The sequence below is a fragment of the Rhamphochromis longiceps genome, linkage group LG14 (genome assembly GCF_057381845.1).
Source record: "Rhamphochromis longiceps isolate RC_006_pf linkage group LG14, R_longiceps_female_GT1.1, whole genome shotgun sequence".
Classification (NCBI taxonomy): Eukaryota; Metazoa; Chordata; class Actinopteri; order Cichliformes; family Cichlidae; genus Rhamphochromis; species Rhamphochromis longiceps.
Window position 1 is genome coordinate 11,116,137 of NC_140570.1, and position 25,882 is coordinate 11,142,018.

Here is a 25,882-nt window from a genome sequence, read left to right on the forward strand (position 1 = left end):
GCAGTCAGCCAAGACTGCAGGACCAGACTGACCAACCTGTGCACTGCCTGGATTGGTTACAAGAAGGCCTATGACTCAATGCCCCACACCTGGATCCTGGAATGCCTAGAACTATATAAGATCAACAGGACCCTGAGAGCCTTCATCAGAAACTCAATGGGGATGCGGCGAACAACACTGGAGGCCAACCTCAAGCCCATAGCACAAGTCACCATCAAGTGCGGGATCTACCAAGGAGATGCTCTGTCCCCACTGCTGTTCTGCATAGGCCTTAACCCCTCAGTGAGATAATTGACAAGACTGGCTACGGATACTGACTACGGGATGGAGCAGTTGCCAGCCACCTCCTGTACATGGATGACATCAAGCTGTATGCCAAGACTGAACGAGACATTGATTCACTGATCCACACTACCAGGCTATACAGCAATGACATCGGAATGTCGTTCGGGCTGGAGAAGTGTAGTCGGATGGTAACAAAGAGAGGGACGGTAGTCAGAACTGAGGGGATCAAACTACCAGAAGGCAACATTGCAGACATAGAGGACAGTTACAAGTACCTGGGGATCCCGCAGGCGAATGGGAACCATGAAGAGGCCGCTAGGAAAGCTGCAACCACCAAGTAACTACAGAGGGTCAGGCAAGTCCTGAGGAGTCAGCTGAACGGTAAGAACAAGATCCGGGCTATCAACACGTACGCCCTGCCCGTGATCAGGTACCCTGCTGGGGTAATAGGCTGGCCAAAGGAGGAGACAGAAGCCACTGACATCAAGACAAGAAAGCTCCTTACCATGCATGGAGGGTTTCACCCCAAGTCCAGCACCCCAAGGTAGGGGGCCGGGGACTGGTGAGTGTCAGCACCACAGTCCAGGATGAGACAACGAACATCCACGAAAACATCACGAAGATGGCCCCAACTGACCGAGTGCTCAGTGAATACCTCAGGCAGCAGAAACCCAAGAAAGTGGAGGAAGGCGAGGAACCATCATGGAAAGAAAGGGCCCCTGCACGGTATGTACCACCGGCAGATAGAGGATGTGGCTGATATCCAGAAATCCTACCAGTGGCTGGACAAAGCTGGACTGAAAGACAGCACAGAGGCACTAATCATGTCAGCACAAGAACAAGCTCTGAGTACAAAATCCATAGAGGCTGGGGTCTATCACACCAGGCAAGACCCCAGGTGCAGGCTGTGTAAAGATGCCCCTGAGACAATCCAGCACATAACAGCAGGGTGCAAGATGCTAGCAGGCAGGGCATACATGGAACGCCATAACCAAGTGGCCGGTATAGTATACAGAAACATCTGTGCCGAATATGGCCTGGAAGTGCCGAGGTCAAAATGGGAGACGCCCCCAAGGGTGGTGGAGAATGACCGAGCTAAGATCCTGTGGGACTTCCAGATACAGACGGACAAAATGGTGGTGGCTAACAAACCGGACATAGTGGTGGTAGACAAATATGAGAAGATGGCCGTAGTGATCGATGTAGCGGTTCCAAATGACAGCAACATCAGGAAGAAGGAACACGAGAAGCTGGAGAAATACCAAGGGCTCAAAGAAGAGCTCGAGAAGATGTGAAGGGTGAAGGTGACGGTGGTCCCAGTGGTAATCGGAGCACTAGGTGCAGTGACTCCCAAGCTAGGCGAGTGGCTCCAGCAGATCCCGGGAACAACATCGGAGATCTCTGTCCAGAAGAGCGCAGTCCTAGGAACAGCTAAGATACTGCGCAGGACCCTCAAGCTTCCAGGCCTCTGGTAGAGGACCCGAGCTTGAAGGATTGACCGCCCACAGGGGCGAGGGGGGAATAATTATATATATAGTTGTACACGACATTCCAAAGAAGTCAGGTTTCTGTTGACCTGAAAGCAGGTCCTATGTCTAAGGCTACGTTCATGCTGCAGGTTTTAATGCTCAATTTCGATTTTTTGATCAAATCTGATTTTTTGGTCTGCTTGTCCACACTACAAATAAAATGTGACAGCAAACACGTTCTAGTGTTATAAAGCGGCCTCATGCGCAAAAGAAGACGTTACACACAACGCGCTCTGTTTAAACCCAGACCGAACAGCATTGTTTGACTGATGGCCCTTAATATAAAGACTTGTTTCGGACTTTACGTTTTGCAGTTTTGTATTAAGTTATAAAGTTATTGTGTTATTTACAGATGGACTAATAATTATCCTTATTGCTGTTTTAGAGAGGAGTGGTGCTTCAAAGGATAGTTGCAGATTTCTGTCAGAATCTGCAGATTATACAGTAACAGTACAAATAAAATGTTCACGTTTCTCCAACGACCAACAGTTTCACTGACATTTACACTGGATGGCTGGCCAGGAAGCGTTCACAATGTCTTCTCAGCCACTTCTCCGGTGCTGATAATTGGTGTCTGTCTTGTGTCAGTGATGTAAAAGACAGATTTAATGCGACATGACCATTCAAACAGCAGTCGCTTTCTAAAACATCAGATATGTATTGGATTCAGTACCACATACGAAAGTGACCCAGGTCGGATTTGGAAATATTGGATTTGTGCACTGTCATAGCATGATCGGATATGGGTCGCATAGGGTCAAAAAATTTGATGCGCTTTCGCCTGCAGTGTGAATATAGCCTGGTTCCTGACAATTCATTTAGCATTTCTTTTAGATTTTAAGTTTAGCCAATTAGATGAATCCGGATATAGACAGAATCAAGCATTGCTATAACTGACTGTTTCAGCTAGCTTAACCCAGTTTTATTTTTGTTTGTGTTTGCTAGCTTGATGGCTAGGCTAATTATTTGACTGACTTTTTTAGAAAGCAATCACTTACGTCCTTGCCTGGGTGTACAAGCCGCCTCTGTATCAAACAAACAAAATTGCAGAACTGAACAAAGGATCTAAACCCTCTACCAGATTAAAGAAGATGAACAGCTCCTTCACTCTCTAGTAACGATTAGCCCTGCTAATTGCTATGCAACCAGAGAAGAGCTTGATTCTATGGAGCCCCGCAGGGGACATGGGAGAAAAAAAAATTAAGACGGACTTTTGCGAGATCTCGCAAAACTATCTCGGGATCTCACAAAACTTTTGCGAGATCTCGCAAAACTTTTAGCCGCATTCTTTGGACGCCGGCTCGAAGCCGACCGGGAGGTCGAGGCACGATGTGCCGGGAAAGCAGTGTTCCTCCCGGCTGTAGTAGGTCTCGACCTCCCGTTAGATTCGAGCTAACGGGAAGAATGCGGCTAAAAGTTTTGCGAGATCTCGCAAAACTTTTGCGAGATCCCGAGTTTGTTTTGCGAGATCCCGAGTTTGTTTTGCGAGATCCCGAGTTTGTTTTGCGAGTTCTCGCAAAAGTTTTGCGAGATCCCGAGTTAGTTTTGCGAGATCTCGCAAAAGTCCGTCTTAGTTTTTTTTTCTCCCATGTCCCCTGCGGGGCTCCGTATGATTCTACCAGAACAATGACTAGCCCAATCCCGATTTCAAATCCCTGGACGCCTTTAGATGCCAAACCAAAGGCTCCAGTGGAGTCTACTCTCAGCAAACAGACCTCTGGACCACAGCACCAAAGAGCAAGCACTAGAGGAACGGTCCTAATTTCCTAATTTCATCCTCTCCCAGGATGCTTAGGCTGCCCAAAAATTTATCTTCCTGGATGAACAGGACTCTCCCCGTCTAAGGAATTTTACTGGCTGTCACCCTGACTCCACAAGAAAAAAAAAAACCCTCAGAAAAAAAACGCTCCACAGCTTCCTGCACCACCTTGCATCTGTTCCATGACACGGCAGCCAATCGCACCTTGGTTCTCATGCCATCTCTTACAGCTGTAATTAAAAGTGAAAATATACGGTTTTCCTGTCGATTGAGTTCTGGAATTAGCGAGCTAAATCAAAGAGATTATATGGGAATATCCACGTGGTCACAAATGATATCTGATATCAACAGTCTGAACTGCTTTAACAAGACTTTCTCCATCTGTTTAAAGTTCTGGACTCTTTGAACTGCCATGCTTTCATCTCAGGTCAATTTTCCTACTCTCAGTCGCAGTGTTGATCTCTTCAGTTGCCTGCTGAGCTTACATACCTGCTATGATCAGTCTGTAGTGAGTGTGAGGTGACTTTTATGGATAACTTTAACTTGTTTGGGAAGCACAGAGGAAAACAGGAACATACTGGAGGTTTATCTTCATTATGGTAAGCAGGCTGACAAAGTACATACAAACATACTTTGAATTTCTTAAAAATCACATTTTAACCAAAAAATGCTACATAGCCTTCCCACAGAGGTATCATTAAGTACAGCAACGTTAAAAACTGCTGTTATTTATTTAAATTGTTATTATTTTTATGAACAGACCCAAATAATTTCCTCTGAATCATCAGCATGTCTATTAGACACTGTTTCTGTAATATTGTTGAAAGAAAGAAGCTTTACTTTTACGATACGAATACGATGAATTTTACGACGATGTAGCACCAGTGATGGGAATAACGGCGTTACAAGTAACGGTGTTACTAACTCAGTTACTTTTTTGAAGAAGTAACTAGTAACTATAATTAATTACTTGCCCAACACTGTGTACCACAGGCTTTGAAGGTGGCTATAATTAAACCGCTACTTAAAAACCCTTTACTTCATCCAGCTGTCTTAGCTAATTATAGACCAATCTCCAACTTTTTCAGAAATTCTTGAAAGAGGAGTTGTAAAAGAGCTAACTGATCATTTCCAGAGGAATGGTCTATTTGAAGAGTTTCAGAGTGGATTATAACACAGAAGCAACATTACTGAGGGTAAGGACGATCTCTTTATGGTTTCTGACAGTGGGACTCATTTCTATGCTTGTCCTGCTAGACCTCAGTGCAGCATTTGATACCACTGATCATTTTGCTGTGGAGATTAGATCCCACAGTGGGATCTAATCGCCACAGCAAAATACCAACAGTGGCACTGTTGGTATGAAAGGTACTGTGCTGCCATGGTTCAAACCATATATTTCTAACAGACTCTTACTTGTGCATATAAATTGTGAGCTTTCTTTACACATGAAAGTCAGAACTCCACAGGATTCTGTGTAGGGACCAATGCTTTTTACATTTTTACATTATACATGCTTCCTTAGGTGACATTATTAGAAAACACTGCATACATACTCACTGCTATGTAAATGATACCCAGTGATATTTATCTATGAAGCCAGTTGACACAAATCAGTTACTCATGAAGACCTGAAAGTCCTGTAATTTTCTTCTTCTAAATTCAGACAAAACTGAGGTTATCATATCTGACCCTAAAAATATGACCTCTAACCAATTTGGGATTACCTTGGCCTACACAATGAGAAATCTGATATGTCCTGTATTATTCACATTAAACAAACTGTGCATGGGACTGCTTTCTTTTATCTGCAAATGATCTTTAAAATGAGAAACATCCTGTCTCAAAGTGATCCTAGTTGATTCAGATAATGAGAGAAACCACATATTTCCCACATAAGCTTCTCCTCACTGGCTTTCTGTTAAAACCACAATTCAGTTTAAAATCCTCACATGCAAAGCATGAAATGCTTAGGCTCCATCATATCTTAAAGGCCTCATAATATCCCAACAAAGCACTTTGCTCCCAGACTGCTGGCTTATTTCTGTTTCCTAGAGTTTCTAAAAGTAGAATAGGAGGCAGCCTAGGCGAAGCCTTCAGCTTCTAGGAGCCTTTGTCTGTGGAACAGCTCCAAGTTTCGATTTTGGGAGACAGACTCCCTCTCTACTCTTTTAAGTTTAGGCTTAAAACTTTCCTTTTTAATAAAGCAAATAGAAAGGGCTGGATGAGGTGACTGAACACTCCTTTGGTTAAACTGTTATAGGCTCAGACTGCTGCAGGACCTCATGTGATGCACTGAGAACTTTTCCTCCACTCACCTCTTATCAGTCCCTGCACCACTGCAACATATCATTAAATTTTTATCTTCTCTCTCCTTTGGCTGTCTTTTTTTCCCCATCTTCCTACTCTTCCCTTTCTTTTTCCTCTTTCTTCTTTTCTCTTCCCTCTCACTCCCCAACAGATTGTAGCAAAAAGCCCCCCTTTCTGAGCCTGGTTCTGCTGGATGTTTCTTCCTGTTAAAAGGAGATTTTTTCCTTCCCACTATAACCAAGGTTGTTTTATTGTTGGAGTTTTTCCAGAATACTGTAGAGTCCTTACCTTACGGTATAAAGTGCCTTGGGGAGACTGTTGTTGTAATTTGGCATTATATAATAAACCTGGATTGAATTGAATAATTACACACACAGAGACAGAAATTGTCACTTTTGTAAAATTGAATTTAAAATCCTTCTCAGAGTCAGTGCAACAAATCCATTAGATCACATTAGGTAAAGTACATCAATCAGAGATTGTCAGATGTTTTCTCTGTATTTCTTTCACATAATGCACAACCAAAGAGAAACTCAAAAAGCAGAGGCACTATTTAAATAATGTTAAGCACCTCACAAAGTTAAGAGTTTTAAATTAGTATTTAATATGTGCAAGATTCAGGTCAGCTGCCCTCCTGACCTCTTAATAGAAACATAGCAAAATTGCTATAAAAATTAGTTAATGTATTCATATTCTGCTGCTACAAATTAAGAAATGGCCAAAATATATGGGGGAATCAATCACGGGCTATGGACTGATAACTTGTTAGATCCAGTGCAGAGCAAGTTAAATTAATTGCAAAGGGAAATACCTTTTGAGCAAGAATAGCTTCGAAATTGATGGACCGTGATTTACAGAGTTTGATTAAGTTACAGCACAGTTTGAGTTTTGAATCATTAGATCTGACTGTGCATAAAAAAACACAATATTTTCACACAACTCTTAGGAAGATTGTTCATACATGTACCTGCGATGATGATGAAGTCCAAATCAAACATGTATGTGACATACAGTCTATGCATGGCATATTTCCATACGAAATTTAGCCATAAACTATTAGCTAAGCACAGATTCATGCTGTCATCTCAGTGTAACAAAGGAAGCTTTGTTACACTGAGATGAGACTATCATGTCTTGTCAAATCCTGCCAGTCTCCAGTTTCTAAAGCTGTTGTGTGAAATGTCTACCGTGCTCTCTCTAAACTCATAGCAGCTTAAGGCAAAAAATATCCAACACACACACTGTGAAGTACACCTTCAAACTCTGCATATTACAGCTATTTTAGATATGCCTTCAGCTGTGGTCAGGTGCACTCAGGAGTCATTTCCCCCTCAGATTTTTCTGTGGGGGCTTTAGTGAATTCCTATTTACTCTACAGCTCCTTAGAAACTAAAAATAAACATCTTCCCCAAACCTCAATTGCCTTAAGGATCTCACACCGGGTTTCCTGTGTATGTACCAAGTCAGAGAGGATGACTGTGTGTGAGCCGAGGGGTTTCTGTTTGTTTACCAGACTCTCTTAAGTGCTACCAGCCCACGCTAAGGTGTCTCCTTGAAGAACAACAGAGTGGCACCGTAGGCCTTCTCTGTTCTGCGATTCCATCTCTGTGTGATAAGTCTCTCGCCATCTTCTTCTCTTGGTTTCCATCCTTTCCAGCTCATTCATAAAACATGGCGCATGTCCTCGCTCACCCGTCTCAACCAGATGGATGCGGATGCAAAATTCACGCATTTTACATTTGAGCCGGTGACTTGGAGCAAATAGGTGCGCGGTTGTCCCTCCCCGCCTCTTTCCTCCGTATTACCAAAGGTGTTCCACGCTTCAGTGTGTGCGGTAAAACAAGTGCATGGCAAAGTGGAAGTTGAGGCAAAGTACGCTTTTATTTGTTTTACCGCGGAGCTTGGGATGCGTTTGATTGGTTAAAAACATAGTTTTCAACATGACGCTTTGCCTCTGGCCTAAATTTCCCAGTAACCCAAGCAGAATGAACGATTTCATGTTTATGCATCATGCAGGCATGGAGGGTGCCGAAGGCATTATGAATTTTCATAGTGCCGAAGGCATTATGAATTTTCAAGGGTCACACTGACGTCCCAGAGGAAGTAATGTGGCTCCTGTATGTAAGTGGGCTTTCGAGTGCTTAAAAGAGCACCCTTTACAGTAATTATGTTAGCAGTACATTTCCATCACACACAGTGGGTTTGAAGAAATGTACTTCTTGGCGTATCACTGTTTGACAAATATCCACGTGGACATAAAAGGTAAAGGGGTTAGAGGAGAACAGCAGGCAACAGAGCTGCTTTTGTTGCAGGAAATGGGTCAAGTGTCTCGCCTTGGGCAAGTTATGAAAGGTGGACTCTGACAGTGACCCTCTGGGTCCGCCTACCAGGCTGTCACAGTGACTTTAACAATTTCTTATTTTTTACGATTTTACTGCAAAGAAAAAAAACATTTCCAACATCACACATCCAAACGTTTCACACGGCTTAGCTTTGAATTCGAGTCCAAACACTTCATAACCGTTTAATACTTTCCTGCATGAGCTATGAAGGCAAAGCTTCCAATCCATTTTACAACACGCCTTCGGTTGACGATAAAAGGAACATGACAAAACATTAGGGAAAACACGTTTCTCACCACAAGCCGCGGCGTCTTCTCTTCGTACTGCCTGATGTGAAGATGAAGACGCATAAAAACACAGCACCATTAATGTCAAAATAATTGCCCATGCTAACTTTCATGTAGCGTCATCAGTCAAGTAGCAGCGAATAATTAATTCCATCTGTCCGCTATCGAAACTGGTTTACATATTTGATATGCGCGTTTCAGGAGTGGAGCTGAGGCCCAGGAGAGAGTCGGCCTCGACAAGCCCCGGCTCCACATGGTTGCATTTAATTAGGAGGGATGCTGGAGAGGATGTGGGGGTGGCTCTTATGTTAACTGATTTCCCTCTTTAATCAGTGTTAATCTCCAGTCATTTTCACAGCACAATGCCGGCTCATTCATGAAGTCAAATTAATAAGTGAGGAATACAGTGCTGGCTGGCTTGGCCCGACTTCGTATGATGCTGGAGTCCTATCTCTTCCCGACTCTCTTTTCTCAGTTATTTTATCTGCAACTTTGGATGGGGAGTGTGTGTGAGAGACGGAGTGTGTGTGAGTGTGAAAGCGAGAGAATTTGTTGCTTTCACTGGTACTGGAAATTGCATTGTTGGAGTATAATCATGTGTACCTGATGTCCTGTCTTGAGAGACTATCATAGCAGGCTCTGTTGATGGGATTTATCAGCGTTTGAAATTAAGATTGAATTTTGTGCTGGACAGACAAAATGCAAGAACAAAGTCTTTTTCTACATATTTTTGTTAAAGAATTAGTCAAACTACTGTCATCACAGGAAGCGATGATTTCATTTCATTATAGTTTCATTGCACCTTCCCTTTCAGTCCTGCAGAGGCATGAAAGGCTGAAGTTTCTCCAATAAAACTGCAGTTGGTCTGAGTACCTTTCCGCCTATAACAGAAGAATAGTGCCTTCAGTCTTGAGATCTTGTATAATAAAATAAATAAAACTACTGTTGCTTAAGTTCAGGGAGCAAACAAAGACCTTAGAGGAAAGTAATGTGGCCAAGAGACTGAGAGGCTCTCAGCTGGAACCAGATTTGCAGATTTGGATGTAGGAGGGAGAGACAAATGGCTGTGGAAATGTGTGGAAATCATGTGTGAAAGAGGGAGACAGAGACGGAGAAAGTAGAGGTGGCCATCTGCAGAATTGTTACAGGGAGCTCTGCCAGGTTAAATGAGGCAGAAGGTGGGGACATTTGGTGGCGGATCTTAGGTAACAGTGTGTGGGTGGGGTGGGGGTGCGGTGAGGAAATGCGTATATCTACACACACACACACACAAACTCATTCATGAGTACTACCTAATTTTCTGTGGACGGTAACCTTTCAGCCCCATAATGCAACGCTCACTTTCAGTCCTCGCACCTGAACGCTTTTTTGCTAGCCTCTAAGAGTCTGCTTTCTACATACTGTAAGATAACAGCGTGCAAGATGGTCTCATTTTATCATTTCCAACTCCCCATTTTATTCCTATGCTCTACTGGACCACCTTTGCATGAGTTACAAAGTAAAATAATGACCATTTAGGTTTTATGTTTTTGCCAGGCACTTATACCATAATTGCCTCTGTCTGCTATTCCTGCAGTCATATGTTTATGAACTTTAGTATCTTTTTATTGCCGTATCTTCGATACACAGTTAAAACCATGCAAATATGCACATATTCTCCTTTTCAACTCACAAATCACAATAGTGTTATAGCTTGCAGTATAAAATGTGCAAAATGGGAGACGACAATAAACGAAACTGATGGTTTGAACTCCATCTATTCCAGTCTGCATGTCGAAATACCCTTGGGCAAGATACTACTTTATATTACAATAAGAGATTAGAGTATAAAGTCTAGGCTAGGAGCAGCTTCACGTACAGTTTGTACAACCATGACTGCATATTTTTCTTTGTCCTTCTTTTAATGATGGCACATTAAGGTTGCAATTATCAAACATCAGTTATTGTCTTGCTGTCTGTCTGCACCTTTGGTCCAGAGCACTATTTGTCAAACATTAGTGTAGAAACTGCATGATACATGATAGTGATATTTTTTTTTAATTGCTGGGGTATTAATTTGTCGATTAGTTTTCAACAAAATTACATAATAAAATTTACATGCAATTAAATTACAGTCAACCTTCTCTGCATGACTATTGTTTAGTATAAGGGCCTAAAGGGAAAAACAAATAAACTTTCTTCTTCTTGAATGGATTTTGTTTAGTAACCTTGCTGCTGTTAAAGTAGCTGTAAGTAATGCCTAATGAGGCCAATACATCCAAAATAAGCAATTTAACAACACAAATCTGGTACAGCTTGCAAAAAAGGAAATAAAATGTAACCTTGAGTTTTGCCTAAGCAGTGAAGTAACTATTAATAGGCAAATCTTTAGGTTTTCTTTTTCTTAATACTAATCTAAGTTTGGTGCCAACTTAAAGTCAGAACTGAGCATATGTGAGGGTGAATCTGTGGCTTCTTTGCTGCTGACTCAAAGAAGCCACCGAGAACAACACCACAGACTCTCTCTGATCTCACATGGCACACTCTGAATGAATGAATAAGCATGTAATGCAATATCCACGCACAGCATGCGCCTGTGTGTGTCAGCCTGTGTATGTAGTGTGTTTGCTGAAGGTCAGTTATGCTTACCCAACCTCTTAAATCCCCCTGGCACTTCTCACCAATAAACACCATTACACACACACAGACCAGTACATATCTCTCTCTCCTTATTGCCAAGACTGTGTCTATGTTGAGGCTGACAACACAACAGGCCTTAATCTACCTGTGACTTTTTACAAACAGGATTAGTCCCAGTTTTTCCCACTAAATTCCTCCTGAAATACCAGCGAATCCAGGGCTGCTGGCTGATCTACAGGCCGTGGCCCTAACCCTCTGTTTCACGTCCCAAAAGCGCTCCTGCTCTTATCTAAATGAACAGCTCTGCTCTCGATGTGAAACGTCGCCTCAACCGCTCATGCCCTCTTCAGCACGCTACCAAGCGGACAGAGAAGCAGAGCTGCTCACACCGTTCAGTGTCCATCCCTGCGACGCAGATAAACGAGCAAAACCAGTCCTTTTCCAGATACACCGAAACACACCAACACACTCCCGGACACTGACGCACAAAATCATCTACAATGCAGCAACGAGCGCCTACCACAGAATGACAACCAGTATACGTCAGCTTGACTTGTTGAACATCAATTTTGGGAGATAGCAAGAGAGAGGGAACACCAACAATGATTTACTTATGAGGCTGAGCAAGTTATATATCTTAACACTGTGAAGAAGCACATTTGCAATTTATGAGCAGAGTATTCAGTATAGCCAGACTTACAAATGCAATCAGGAGTTTGAGGGCTGCGCGTCATGCCATTGTGGGAGAGACAAATGTCTACAGCGCCGCTGTGCTGGGCTGACATCTTTTCTCATCGTCTCTTTTTTAAATAAATGAGTCTGCACTTATTTATTTAAATATATATTTTGGGGTATATAATTACTCATGGTGATAATAACAGAAAACTAATGGCCCTTATACAACCACTCATCACATTTATGATTAGACGCTTGCGCTAGGTAAGACGTCATTGATGCTGGCACAATAAGAGTGTGTTACTTAAAGCTTTCTTGACTGCTGCACTGCTGCAATTCAGAGCAACACTGAAGTGGGAAAAATGACTCAATCTGTATAATGTTAAAGCAAACCACTGCGAAAAGGTTAAAGTGATGCAACAAAAGATCAATATGGAACATTATAACCAACTTTTCCTCACAATTATTAAATCTACAAATGCAGAGAGTCTAAGGCCACATGGCCCGAGGGTCAGAACTGACCCATGGATCACCTCAATCCATCCTCCAGTGTCCACAAACAAGATCTTACTAAGTATATAAATAAATACATGAATCAGTAAAAGCTCGTCAAAGTCAGTGGAGGTTAATTCAGTCAAGAAGACATGAGCCTATTGAGAGAAATAGGAGTCAGGAAATGAAAGGAAGTGTGCTAGGAGACTGAAATTTCAAAATAAAAGTTCAGAGATCAGCCAACAGTAAACAGAAAAATAAAAGAATTTCATTAAATATAAATATGTGGTGGCCAGTAAAACTCACCCAAGTAAATAGTATATGTAGGAAAACCTATATAAATACAAAATGCGTTGAGGAGCGACCGTGGCTCAGGGGGTTGGGAAGCGTATCTGTAACCGGAAGGTCGCCGGTTTGATTCCCGGGCTCTCTGTCCTTGTCGTTGTGTCCTTGGGCAAGACACTTTACCTACCGCCTACTAGTGATGGCCAGAGGGGCTGATCGCGCGATATGGCAGCCTTGCTTCTGTCAGTCTGCCCCAGGGCAGCTGTGGCTACAACCTTAGCTTGCCTCCACCAGTGTGTGAATGTGAGAGTGAATGAATAGTGGCATTGTAAAGCCCTTTGGGTGCCTTGAAAAGCGCTATATAAATCCAATCCATTATTATTATCAAATCATAAATATTAGCTTAGCTATTACTCACTCAGTGATACTCTGTGTACACAGGTCAGAACAGCAAAGGAGTTCATCCAGATAAATGAGTGTACAGTCAATATACAATATACACACACAGAGAATGCATGTGTGATGTGGAAAATTTCTTGAGAGCAGATGTCTTTCCTAACATGACATCCCAGCGTCTTACAAATGTAGTTATGGTTGTGAGTGTGCCACTTAAGTAGGTTTGTTGTATTTTGGTTTTATGCTGTTTTATTACTAATAAACTGACAGTATTATAGTATTTAATTGCCACAGTATATATTTAGTTGCCTTAACCTGCGCAAAAAGTTGTAAATGAATTTCATGGCAATCCATTCAGTAACCTTGAGACACTCACTGTCAACCAGACTGCAGTGACACTCTCATTTGTTGCTGCAAATTTTGTCACAACCTCATAAAACTTTTACATAAGTGGCCTCAACCGTAGTACACGGTGACATGTCACTATAAATATTGTAAAAAGAAGATGACAGAACGACTGCTCTCTCACATCAGTAACAAAATCTGCTACATGTCATCGATTCACTACTTTATCCATTTTTCCCTTCCTTTCACTCCATTGATTTTTTTGTCTTGTTATTTCTACATTCCTAATCCTTATTTCTACTCTTTTCCACAAACTCTGTTTCATCCTTGTAGACTAACCAGTTTCATTGCAGGTCCACTAACTTCTCAGACATTTATAATTGTCAAAGAACAAAGAGAAGACTCCTATATTTTGCTGCTGTCATGCATATTTCCTAACATTAAAAAGGAAGCGACAAGACTTCCAACACAACTTGCTAGGAGAGAAGAAATTACAGCAGCAGAAGTGGTGAGAGACAGCTTCTAATCTTTTCCACTTTCCCCAAGTTTTGTACTCCGACTATTGGTTTTGGGAGATAAACACTTTCGCTGCTTTTAAGAATCCCTCAGTCACATCTGAGAGTGAGTTGGGGGAAGTATTTGGATGGATGCTGCATGACACTTCAAGCTTGTAGCTGTCCACTGGGTTTATTAGGTCTGCCCCTTAGAAGAGAGATTAGAGAGGAGTGCAACTGAAGTGATAGTGTGTGACACATCAAGCAACAAACCCTTGACTGGGTTTTTCTTAAAACTGTCCATTGGTCTAAAGGAGACATCAGCAATATGAAGTGTATATAGTATGTGCCCATGTGTCAGTGTATGTGTATGTGAGTGCTTTTCTGTCTTTGTGAGGGTGAAGAAGGCATGACAGCAGGCAGCACTGATTACACTGCCTTCAAGAGCTAAAATTGCTCCGTGATTCACAGGCTGTGACAGCAATCTCTTTTTCAAACTCAGAGACTTGTTTTCGGCACCATATGAATATTCAATGAGATCCAGGGGTGCACGCACTGATTATGCAAATGCAGGTTCACATTCGGTCTTTGGCTTTATCTTCGCGTCAATGGTGCAAACTTTGATTTGAATTATGGATCATAACTAGTAAATGATCCTGGAGGCCTCCTTTTATTATATAAAAGGAATAAAAAGGAGACATCTTTTCTTACCTGTAGTGCATGGCACATGGTTCATTCAGGTGGATGATGGAGACACATGACATCCCCAGGAGATCATAGAAAGAAAGAAAAAGACAAATAAAGGCTTTGTTAGCCAGAATAATTTTATGTTGGTGACAGTTCTACACAAACACATACACCTTAGTTGGTATACATGTGACAGAGAAAGCTCAAATCATACTGCACTGTCTTACGTAACTTTTACCTGTACAATGAATGTGCTTAGAATAGCAGGATACAAATGGCAAGTCAAACTAAATCCAAGAGGAAGCTATGAAGTCTTGTGTTTCTTAACAATAGAAGATATTTCAAGAACGAGATTGATTATAGGACCTGACCAGCTAATATTTTTGACCAATAATATTCCCCGATTTGCTACTAATAGCAAATATTTGAAAAAATAGATTTTTTTTTTCATTTTCATTGTTAAGCTGCTAAATGAAAATTAACAATGCAAGGAGGAGATGGTAGAAACACCCTTCAGCCATGCATACTGATGAATATTACACAGTTTATCCACCAGAGGGCACTCTGTAGCTTTCTGGAGAGGGTGAACAAACTAACCAGCAGATCCGAGCTTAGTCAGGCAGATCGTAATTGACATCTTGTGACAAAAAAACAAGTTTATTTTTACTTGCTACTCTTAGTAAGTAAATAAATGACTTTTATAATTGTTAGGGAAATTTTTTATGTGGCTGAAAGAAACATCGGCCAATATCAGATTTTTAAATCACATCAAATATTGACATTCAGTCTTAAAAATCCCGTATTGCTCAGGCTATAAATTATTATATAGAATAAAAAAAAATACAAATAAATTTTCTTAAGGAATTCCCAAAGAAGTCCCATCACAGCAGAAAAAGTATCTGCACTGTTACGCCCCTAGCCTAGGCGTGTAGAGACACACATAAGATTTGAGGAGAGAGAAGCAAGTACCCGCCCTGGTTCCCAAACCAAACATCCAAAACCGGTTATGAGTAAAAAAGGTGATTTTATTTAGTGTCAGGAAGCATAGCTCAGGCCCAGGCCAAAATAATAAACAAAACCAACTATGTCCCGCCAGAGAAAACTAACTAAACCCTAAGAAAGAAACAAAACAAACAAATGACAATACTATCCCTCGCTTCCTAGCCCAGAAAAAGGAGAAAAACAGTTCAAAAGAAAAGGCGGCTCAACCCCTTCAGCTTCAGCCTATGCACGCATAAAGCACTGAATTTATACACACCAGTAGCGGCTCTCACAGAGCACGCTTACACATACACAAAGTAACACAAAAAATTGGAAACCAGGGCCAGTTCTGCTGTCTAAACTGCTCGCTCGCTTCTCTCTCTCCTGTCAGAGCGGCTTTTTGAACCCAGTCACGTGCTCCATGGTCCAATCAGGAGCTCACTACTCTTCATTAGGGGAAGAACCTGCAGAGAGTCTTAAGACACAGTAAAGAGACACAGAAACACAGCAGCTCACACGGACTTCTTATGGCCACAGGCCGTAACAGCACCACCTCCACCACCATCAGCATCACAGCCACTATTCCCCAAGACTATAATCATTATCAGTCCTCAAATCCTAAAGCCTCTTGTGGCAGAAATCAGCCTGGTGTACAAAACTTATTTTAGATTAAGCTGGGCGAAGTACTGTGTGTACTTTAAAGCCTTATCCAAGAATTCTAAGGTGCTTTCTCCCTTTTCAAGACTGACAAAGGTTATGTATGAATAAAACCGCCTGTGTGGGTTGTATTTCTGTGAGGACACACATGCACGACCACAGTGGCATTTTCTAATAAACTAGTTGTGTCAGTAGTGCGTGTAAAGCTTTCCCTGCTCGCTGGCACTTCCTCCCTGAACTACGCATAGAGTAACATGAGAAGTTATTTCACACCTTTTGCTGTAAAGTCATTTTTAAAGCTTCGAGAAATTTAGCTAGGAAGAAAGTTGAAGCAATTCCCAATGCCTGAACTATATCTGACAAGCTACCTCATGATGAACAACCTGCCAGATGGAGATGGCTCCATTTCCTGTTCAGGTTGGATCCCAAATCCCTGTCTAGTCTGTTCTCTCAAAGGGTGTAACCTTTCAACTTCCCCCACTTCTCATTGCAGCTCCCCCGTGGGGGTCTTACAAAGGAATGGGGGATGGTTATAAATGGCAGCGCCGTTTCTCTGCTCCTGGTGGTGATTTCGTGTTTCAATGAGGAAAGGTCTGTGACAGATCTCTACCGTTCCAGCGACAGGTGCTGAGTTGTGGAGGGGGCCAAGCCTGCACTGTGAAGGTAAAATGGCAGAGTATTGATTGGAAAGACAGAAGACTTAAGAGCCTGAGAAGTGGATGTCAACACATGTGCTGTATACATGTTGACAAGTGTGAATATACTAGGATTTGAAGGCTGTATACACACACACATACAGCATTATAAGGAATTACTGGTGACCACCCTGGGCTTTTTTCTACTAATAACATTCTCTTAACAATAACCTAATAAAATGGCAAGATGAGATTCTCTGTGACGACCTGTAATCTGTTTGGTTCCCCTGGGTTATACGTATAATAAGAAAACGGCTGTGAGTCCACAGTTTCAATTGATTGTTGATTTGATCATAAAGCGTGTGCAGTTGCCTCTCAGACATGAATTCATTCTGCGTTAGTAACAGCACGGCTTTACAAAATTAATGATGTGAATTCAGCCAGCAAAGGTAACAATGAAAGCCGGCTATAATTAAAAGTGACCCACTTTAATAAAAGGCCGGCTGGTCACGTACGTTAAGCATCCTTTTCCCCCTCAATGCACGACCTCGATGCGCGGTTGACTCCTTCGGTAAGCTGACGTGGCTCGACGTAAGCTAGCTGGCCTGTGTGTTTTAGTGAGGCAGTTAAAAATCAGGCCATGATAATATTATTCAGGCAGACTATACAATCATAAAAGAATAATAAATGCATTGCGATGGGAAAAGTGCTTTTCAGAAAACAGGGTCTCAGCCCCACGAGTGAGCCGTGAAAAGGTTACGTCCTCTGACATATTGAATGGGGAAGGTTAATGAGCAGGCCAGAGAGAAGCTGTGACACATAGCTGGCATTTAATTAACTGTGCGTTCATATTGAGAGTTATGGACATCTAAAAGGTCCATTGCTGTGATATAGGCAGGCAGGTTTTGATCTTGAGTTTAAAGGCAAAAATCTGAACTGCCTGTTTAGGGCTGAAAAACGTATGATACGTTTAATGGAGTCACACAAAGGTACATGACTGGATATGAACAAAAGAAAAACAAAGCAAAACTTGTTGAAAATGACACAATTTTCCCTTTTATCATTGTTCACGGATTGTTTCTGTTCAGTGTCCCTGGAGATAGTGAACAATTTTAAAATTGAAGGTCAATCTTTCAAAAGTTTGACCTCTGTTTTCATCTTTGTCTGGTCAGGGAGATTGATTCTATTTCTTCTACTTCTTCGCTCCCAACAGTGTAGATTTCAATTATATTTTTTCCAATACTGAAATAACTGAAACCACCTTTTGATCAGGAAACAAAAGAAGCAACAACTGTGGTCTCATTGTCTTTTCAGCTTCAAAATAATAAAGCTGATATCAACCTCTTTCTCACCAAAACGATATTATTTGTTTGAGGTTCAGGGGCCATTAAGCTGTTGCACGTTGGGATTTCAGAAATGCACTTTCAGCAAAATAATCTCAGTGACTGAGCAGAAATAGACATTTCAATCTTTTTTTCCTTTTCCCCCAAGATAGCTTTAGTTTGCATTCAAAAAACAAATTGCAACGTTTCAGCTAAACAACACATGGTCCTGCTACAATAGCCGATCTACAGTACTTCATCAGGAACTGTCCTAAAGCTTTGTTTGTGCCTTTGAACGCCGTGTTTGATTTCTATCAGCGAATGTCCCTCTCGGGCGGGAGTCGGATGACAATTGGTGTTTGCGTTCCGTCTACAGTATGTGTGTTTGATTTTGCCATTGATTGTTTGTGGCATTTTGTTCAACGGTCCGAAGGGGAGGACAAGTGTTCGAATTGCACATTTCATTCAACATGAAACGATGACGAAGAGTGATCTGCGGCCGGTGCCGGCACAAAAGCACACAAACCACACTATCCCAATCAATCTGTCTGACATCCTCTGCTAGGCATTATTGGAGAGAGGGGGAAAAAAAGCGAAGAGAAAATCAATAGGCCAGTGGCCACCCTGAAAGAGCTGCTGCTACACCGACACATGCCGTTTCCACATGTGCGCCACTCTTCTTAAACATAAAGGTGGGAAGAAACAGGAGGGAATACAAAGAAGGAGGTTGGAAAGCCAGGGAAAGGCCTGTCTTGCCACTACAAGTCACAACAAACGTCTTTTGCAATGTTTTAGTGCTTCATTCACATGTGTGATTGCATGTTTTTCAAATTGCTGGAAATATGACTCAAAAATAGAAATGAGCCTTTCTCCACTCAACTGAGCTTGAATAGGAGGTGTGAAGTTAGCAATTACTGTACGCGGGCCTCTTAAGGCCAAACGCCCACTTGTAGATGTTTTGTCTGAAGCCATGTCCTATTTGCTGAGGGTATTTTCTACACCAGTGCCAGAACAGTGGGCACAGGAAGAGCATTTTATGGCAGCCCAATTTAAGATGCAGTCTGCTTGCAGATACAGAATGCTCGAAAAATATTTAAACAACTTTAAATACATTTGCTTTTTGTACAGATTACAATAACCAGCTGATTTCTAACATATCTGTACCCTAAGGCAGTAAAAAGAAATAAAAAACCCCAAAACAAAACAAACTGACATTCTACAGTATCTTTGTCTAAAAAAGGCAATATTAAAACTGAATACAGGTTAGGGTTATGGTTAGGATTCTGCAACTAGCCTTAAACCTAAATAATATTTTCTGATTTACAAACTGTATATAGATGAGTCAGCCACAACATTAAGAGGTAACAAGATGATGAGTAATCAGCCTCCCTTTCTACCTGTTCACATTTCTAAAGCAGAATCACTGTGGCGATTGCTTTCTTGTGCTGGTTTTTATTTTTGCTTGGTGCGTCCAGCTTCGTATTCTACTAAGAGAAAGATCTTAGTAGAATACAAACATCTCATTAGGATTTGTGTTGGTGTGTGGGGTTGTAGACTCAAGTAAAAATTGTTAAATGGTGATTATGAGACAGTGTGTTTCAGCTATTTTACATGAAACATGAGTAACATGAAAGTAATGTAATGAGTTTTATAATGAATGACTTTTTCCCAGAAGTTAAGGAAAGTACTGCATTACTTTTGCTTATTTCATGCAATATGTGTAACAATGACTTTTTTGAGTAATGACTCCAACACTGATCACAACAAAGAGGGGAAATACCTCAACAAACATGCTCAAACATGTGATCCACAGCATGCAATTTAATTTGCATGAATATAATGTCTTTATTTCTGCTTAACAATGGTGGTGACTCTCAAAACGGAGCCAATGAGATCCCAATGATTGGGATTGATAAGGAATCAAATCAATAAGTTATATTGATAATGGAATTAGAATCGCTAAATTCTTATCAATTCCCATCCCTAGTCATGACTGGACCAGCTGATTGGCTCTCCAACATGCAACCCCCTCTTAACCCCTATTCCCAGATTGTAAGATAGGGAGAATAGTTTTAAGGGTACAAACGTACAAAAGAAAAGTGGCGAGATTTTTGAAATGGGCACTGTAGGAAATGAACACAAATGCATGGAATGCTTCACAATACTTGGTTTTTAAACTGTTTGACAACAAACAGCGCACAATCTCTACAAGATGCAGCATGGTTACTACTGCTGGGTCTCAGTGGGTGTGTGTGTCTGTGTTTGTGTGTGCTTTTCCTCTGGAGCCAAAGAGGAGTGTGGGTGAATGAAGAGGAAGAAAGCGAGTAGAAGTTCATGGACGCATGTAGCGTTATCTCACTTCCTGGACTAGAGGGAAGACGAATGAAAGGGTTGAAGATGAGGAATGAGGGATAGAGAGACATCAGGGATTCATAGATCCCACGGGGGTCTACGGGATCTCAAACACTGGAAGATGTAGGAGGAGGAAATGAGAGGCGAGAAGGAGAGCGTGAAGGCGTGTCTGCTCTAACCAACTTATCAGCTTTCCTCAGGGGAGGCGGGGAAGTGGGAGGACAAGGGTGAGAAAGAAAGAGTAAAGAGAGACTGCAGGAAAGAAGCACTGAGGTTGAGTGAAAAAGCAGGAGGCGACAAGGTTGTGCAGTGCAAAAATGCAAAGAGCGGGATGAGTACATGCACAAGAAGCACATGTCAGCATTGTGAGTTAATTGCTTGTAAAGGAGGACTATAACAGAAACAGAAAAGCTGTGAGCTGGATTCAATGAGCGTGAAAAAAATGGATAAAAAAAGAAAGTAAGAAGTGAGGAGGTGATGAGCACTGATTAAAGGGATGAATGGAAGCAGGAAGAAGCAGGAAAAGCAGCAAAAGGCCAACTGAAAGAGGCTTTACCAACAGTGAGGGGCACTCTCTGACACTCCCTTCTTTGCCCTCACCTCTGTTTAATAAAACATCAACCTGCAGCAATCAATACACGCCTACACACTGAGACACAATGCACACATATAGGTGTGCATGGCTTGGACCCACTTTGCATTCTGCACCATCTCTGGCTTGAATGCCTGAGGAGAAATGTGGGAAAATGTGTCATCTATCCATCCATTCATCTGCGCTTACACTCTTCACTCCTCCCTCCCAGCCCTTTGCCTTTCATTATGAAAAAAAAATCAATCTTTCAATTTAGAATTACATGTGCGGAGATATCACACACACTACTACCGATTATTCTCACAGAAACTCTCATGCGTAGGGGATTTAGACTGTTTCACTGGCCAATTTACAAGCCCTGACTGCAGTATGACTTATTCTATCCGCCCACACATATGGAGGTCAGATGGAAAGCAGATTGTAATTTTTGCTCTACAAACATTTTTGGGAGGTAAATCTTTTGTTTGAAATCAAGATGTATTTCAATGGAAAGATCCTAGAAAAAGAAATTTGAGTCAGATGCTTGGACCACCTTAACTGACTCCTCTCAGTCTGGAGGAGCAGCGGCTCTACTCAGATCCTCTTTCAAGTGACTGAACTCTTCATTTTATCACCAAGGAACAGGCCAGCCACCCTATGGAGAAAATCACTTATATCCACCACTTGTATCTGCAATGTCCTTCTTTCGGCCAGAGCTTGTGACAACAGGTGAAGGTAGTGACTTAGATCAACCGGTAAATCAAGAGCTTTGCTTTTAAACTCAGCCTTCTCTTCACCAGAACGAACAGCCACGACTAGGGATGGGTATTGATAAGATTTTCACGATTCCGATTCCATTTTCGATTCTGTTTAACGATTCGATTCTTTATCGATTCTCTTATCGATTCTTTTTAAAAAAGGAGAACACTAAGGTCGATTAGCTTTGAACTTTGTTTTATATCTTCTCTTTGAACAAGATAGAAATTTAGGAGTAACATGGCCTTACAAACCCAACAGTGAGAGCTTAAGAGATCCAGCCTACGGCTCTTCAATGGGGTGTCACAGGGTCCCCGGGAAAAAATTGTAAATGTAAAATAATAAAATAAATATTCTTCTGTAGCAATAACAAAGTATAACATAAATTATTCTGTAGCAATTACACAAGAATATCCAGTAATGTCCTGCCTACAATTAAACACATTCACTTACCGAAAATCGGGGGCATCTGCTGTGACAAATGGGTGCAAGCCTTTGACCACAAACTTAGTCACTGCTCTGTGACATTCGTCTATCCTGGCCTGAAAGGAGACGCTACCGGTAGACTGCAGCGAGAGCTGCCAGCATCTGAGCCAGACTCTGTCTGTCTCTCTCATCATGGTCACCTAAATGCACAGTAATGGCCGGTTTTGTAATAAGGCAGATCGCGCTAACATAATATGCACTGTTAGTTGATTATTTACCTGCCGCATTAACGGGAGAGGACGTGCAAACGTTACCGCTGCTGCTGGATTGAGATTCACGAATCCGGAGCGGAATTAAAAACACGACATTCATTTAAGGTCATCGTGTGTTTTGTGAGCAAATGCTTTTGCATATTCGTAGTGTTTCCTCCCTTAAATGAAATATCTACTTTGCAAGTATTGCAAGTTGCCCTGTTGTCATCCGTTCTCGTAAAGTATAACCACAATTCTGAGCGTTTGAGCCGCCATGTTTCCTGCCAGGTAAATGACGCTCCGCAACGTGGTGACGTCATTCGGGGCGACTGGAATCGATTAGGGAATCGTTTGCAAAAATGGCAAACAATTCCAAGGAATTGAAACAGTGGGAACCGGTTCTCAACAAGAACCGGTTTTCGATACCCATCCCTAGCCACGACCCAATCCATCTCTCAGTCTCCTTCTCCCATGAACTAGACCCTGATATTCAAATTAACCAACCTAAATGTTAAAAGTTTAATAAACTGGCAGGATACTTATTCGAATATCTAACGGTGTTAATTAAAATGGTGACAAACTGAAATTTCACTATTGCTGGTTTTAAGGAATTCTCTTTAACTGGATTTACTGAACAAATGAATTTTTTAAGTACTTAAGTCATTTTTATTTCAACAAAATCCTGTGCAATCAACTTTTACATCTGCTATAAAGTCATGTCAAGTGGTTGTCTTCAGGCAAACATCCTGAAAGTCTATTCAGTCATCATAAAGCAGACTTTGAAGAACAACTTTTAAGAGCAACTACATTCTAAATGATTTAATTTTCTCAGTAAGATAACACTATTGTGTCACTAATGAAAAGTATTGCAGTGGCTTTAAATTGGTTTAAATCAGTCAAATCCTGAGAGTTGATTTGTGTTACTTAGGACACTTGCTCAAGTCTAATGTTCCCTTCACTTGACTTGTGCTTTAATAGATTCCCAGCCTAAAAGTCATTTACAAAATCCTCTACTGCCTCTAAAGACACACATGCAATACACTGTGTGATGTACTCAGGAACTGTGAGCTCAGAGTTTGCAAGATGATGACAATGAGAAGATAAAGACCGAGAGGGACAGAGACGCACTCAGACAGGAAGCGAGGAGTGTTCCATTTGAATTAAAGTGAGGTCAAAGGTCAGAGCACAAGAAAAAGCTGATGATGGCACAGGAGGCCTGAACTTGAGCATGACCTGTGTCTACTCCTCTTCTGTGGAATTTATGTGTATGTGTGTGTGTGGATGTGTGTCAGCATTTACTTAACACTTCTCAATCCCTCGATTTATCACTCTCTTCCTGCCTTCTACTTTAAAACATCGCACACAATAGTCAAACTGTCCTCTCCTTGTTCTACCTATCGCTGTGTAAATACCCTCAATATTTAAAAGACTAATTGAAGTTGTTTATGTACAAGCTTTCACCAACAGAGGTCCATTTGTACATATATTTATTAGTTTCAGATTTAGCCATTCGTATATTTTGCCTGTTTATGTTATTGTATTTTGCACAACTCTGTTGCTTGTGAAGCTCGCACACAAGAATTTCACTCGCATGTGCTGTACCAATGTACCTGCACATGTGATGTGACAATAAAAGTGATTTGATTTGATTTGATTTAAAAATATGTCTGTGGAAGTGACACCAGATCTGCATCTGTACAAAGCTCAGTTGTGGTAAAAATCATATGAAATCCAGTCACACAGCAAAGCATATAATCTCAAATCTGAGCTGTAGCTTCTTTAAAAGGCTAAATAACCTGTATTGTTCAACTTTAAGTCAATATGTTTCTTTGCGTGTGTGTGTGTGCGTGTGTGTGTGTGTGTGCGTGTGCGTGGAGAAAGGGTTGCAAAATGCTGAGAAAACAACTGCACACAGCAGTTTATTGTCTCGATAGATTAACAGCTGGACGCCCCTCCCGTTAAACAACACCGTGACAACACGGTGATATGTAGCAGATTATGGACCATAAGTTTGATAGGGATGCAAGAGCTCGGTACGTTGTATTTGCAGTATGTGTTCTCATGGTCACTCACAAACAACTAGAGAGATTGCTGTAAAGTTAAGTGCAGGCATTCTTCACCTCTAGTGTCATAATTTGGCAACAATTTCCCTTTCCTGTGTCATTTGTTCAAAATGAATGACGTCACTTTGAGCTGTACCATGTGTTTAGTGTTTATTTCATGGGGCTAATACTGTAATATAAAAAGGACATTACAGTATGTGAAGAATACATCTAATTTGCTTCATGAACATGTAAACATTGAGAGTACATCTAGCATTTAGCTCAAACTACTGCTATGTCTAAATGCACCTGTACAGATCAAAAAACCTACTGTAGTTCCTTTGGCAAATATAAGCATCTATTTTTTCATCGTACCTTCAGTCTAAAGGTTAAACTGTCTGTTTGCTAAAGCAAGATGGGACTCCTGGTAATAGCTACAATTATTTCAGTGTAGTACTGAGGATGCTGTACAGTGGATCTGAGAGATCGCTTTGATTGAGCAGATATACATGAATGTGTGCTTGTGCTCATTTATTCTCTCTCTACCTGTGATAACCAACTCGCACTCACATTCACTGAGTGAATGGGTTAAATGCAGAGAGTAATTTCCCTCTGCATTACTCTCTTCCTTCCCTACTGGATGACCGAGAACCTTCACAGACTTAAGAACTTGTCCCATGCCAGATTACATCTACCCAAATTTTATGAGTTTATGAGTCCTGTGACAGTTGATGACAGCATATTTTGTCCACCAATAGGCAAAACAACTGAAAATACAACACTTTGGGCTTTTATTACCTTTGACAGTTTGAGAAGGGATTTGTCAGTTCCCCAAGTTTTGTTGAAACTTTGGGAACTCATCTCATCTAAATTAACGAATCCCATCTGTGACCAGTCGTATTAGGTTGTCGTAAATGGATGCAAAACTTTTTGCATGTGCTTATAAATAGTTTCTATTTTCTCCTTTTGGACTAGTTAAAAAAAGCCTCATCACATCTTTTAATATGACAAATACAACAAACTACCTCTCCCTCCAAAGTAGAAAGGAGCTCTGCTGGCTTCAAGCCATGTCAACGAACCAAAGTGTTAACCAATGAACTGTGCTAGTCGGCTCTGAAATGATTCATACGGCCCACTGTATATACATGTAGTGATTTGTTTTCATGACAGTACAAAAATTGTAGTTTCTTAACTTATCAAAAGACGGCTTTTTTGTTTCTCCAAGCCTTGAGAAGTGTTAATTGCACAGCAGGATAAAAATGCAGAGACAATTTCTTTAGTACAACTAATGGGAAAAGACCATCAACGATTTGAAACCTCCTCTGCAGCTGCCGCCAGACCCCAAGGCTAGTGGGTGCTTCCTGACAAACTGGCCTGTCTTTAT

General features: G+C 41.4%; 1 protein-coding gene across 4 annotated transcripts in view; it reads right to left on the reverse strand.

The window, feature by feature from the left end:
• The window catches only part of lsamp (limbic system associated membrane protein), a 245,977-nt gene that overhangs the window by 157,123 nt on the left and 62,972 nt on the right, over positions 1–25,882 (reverse strand). For 2 of the 4 annotated variants that reach the window (XM_085379555.1, XM_085379554.1), the window contains exons 1-2: positions 22,484–22,701; positions 22,233–22,405 (exon numbers count right to left, since the gene is read on the reverse strand). The exons of the other annotated variants lie outside the window; for them this stretch is intronic. In XM_085379555.1, coding sequence (XP_085235681.1) covers positions 22,233–22,405; positions 22,484–22,492 — 182 coding nt within the window. In that variant the 5' untranslated portion in view covers positions 22,493–22,701. Of the gene's footprint in view, positions 1–22,232; positions 22,406–22,483; positions 22,702–25,882 lie in introns of those variants that run through there. 4 annotated transcript variants of the gene reach the window in all.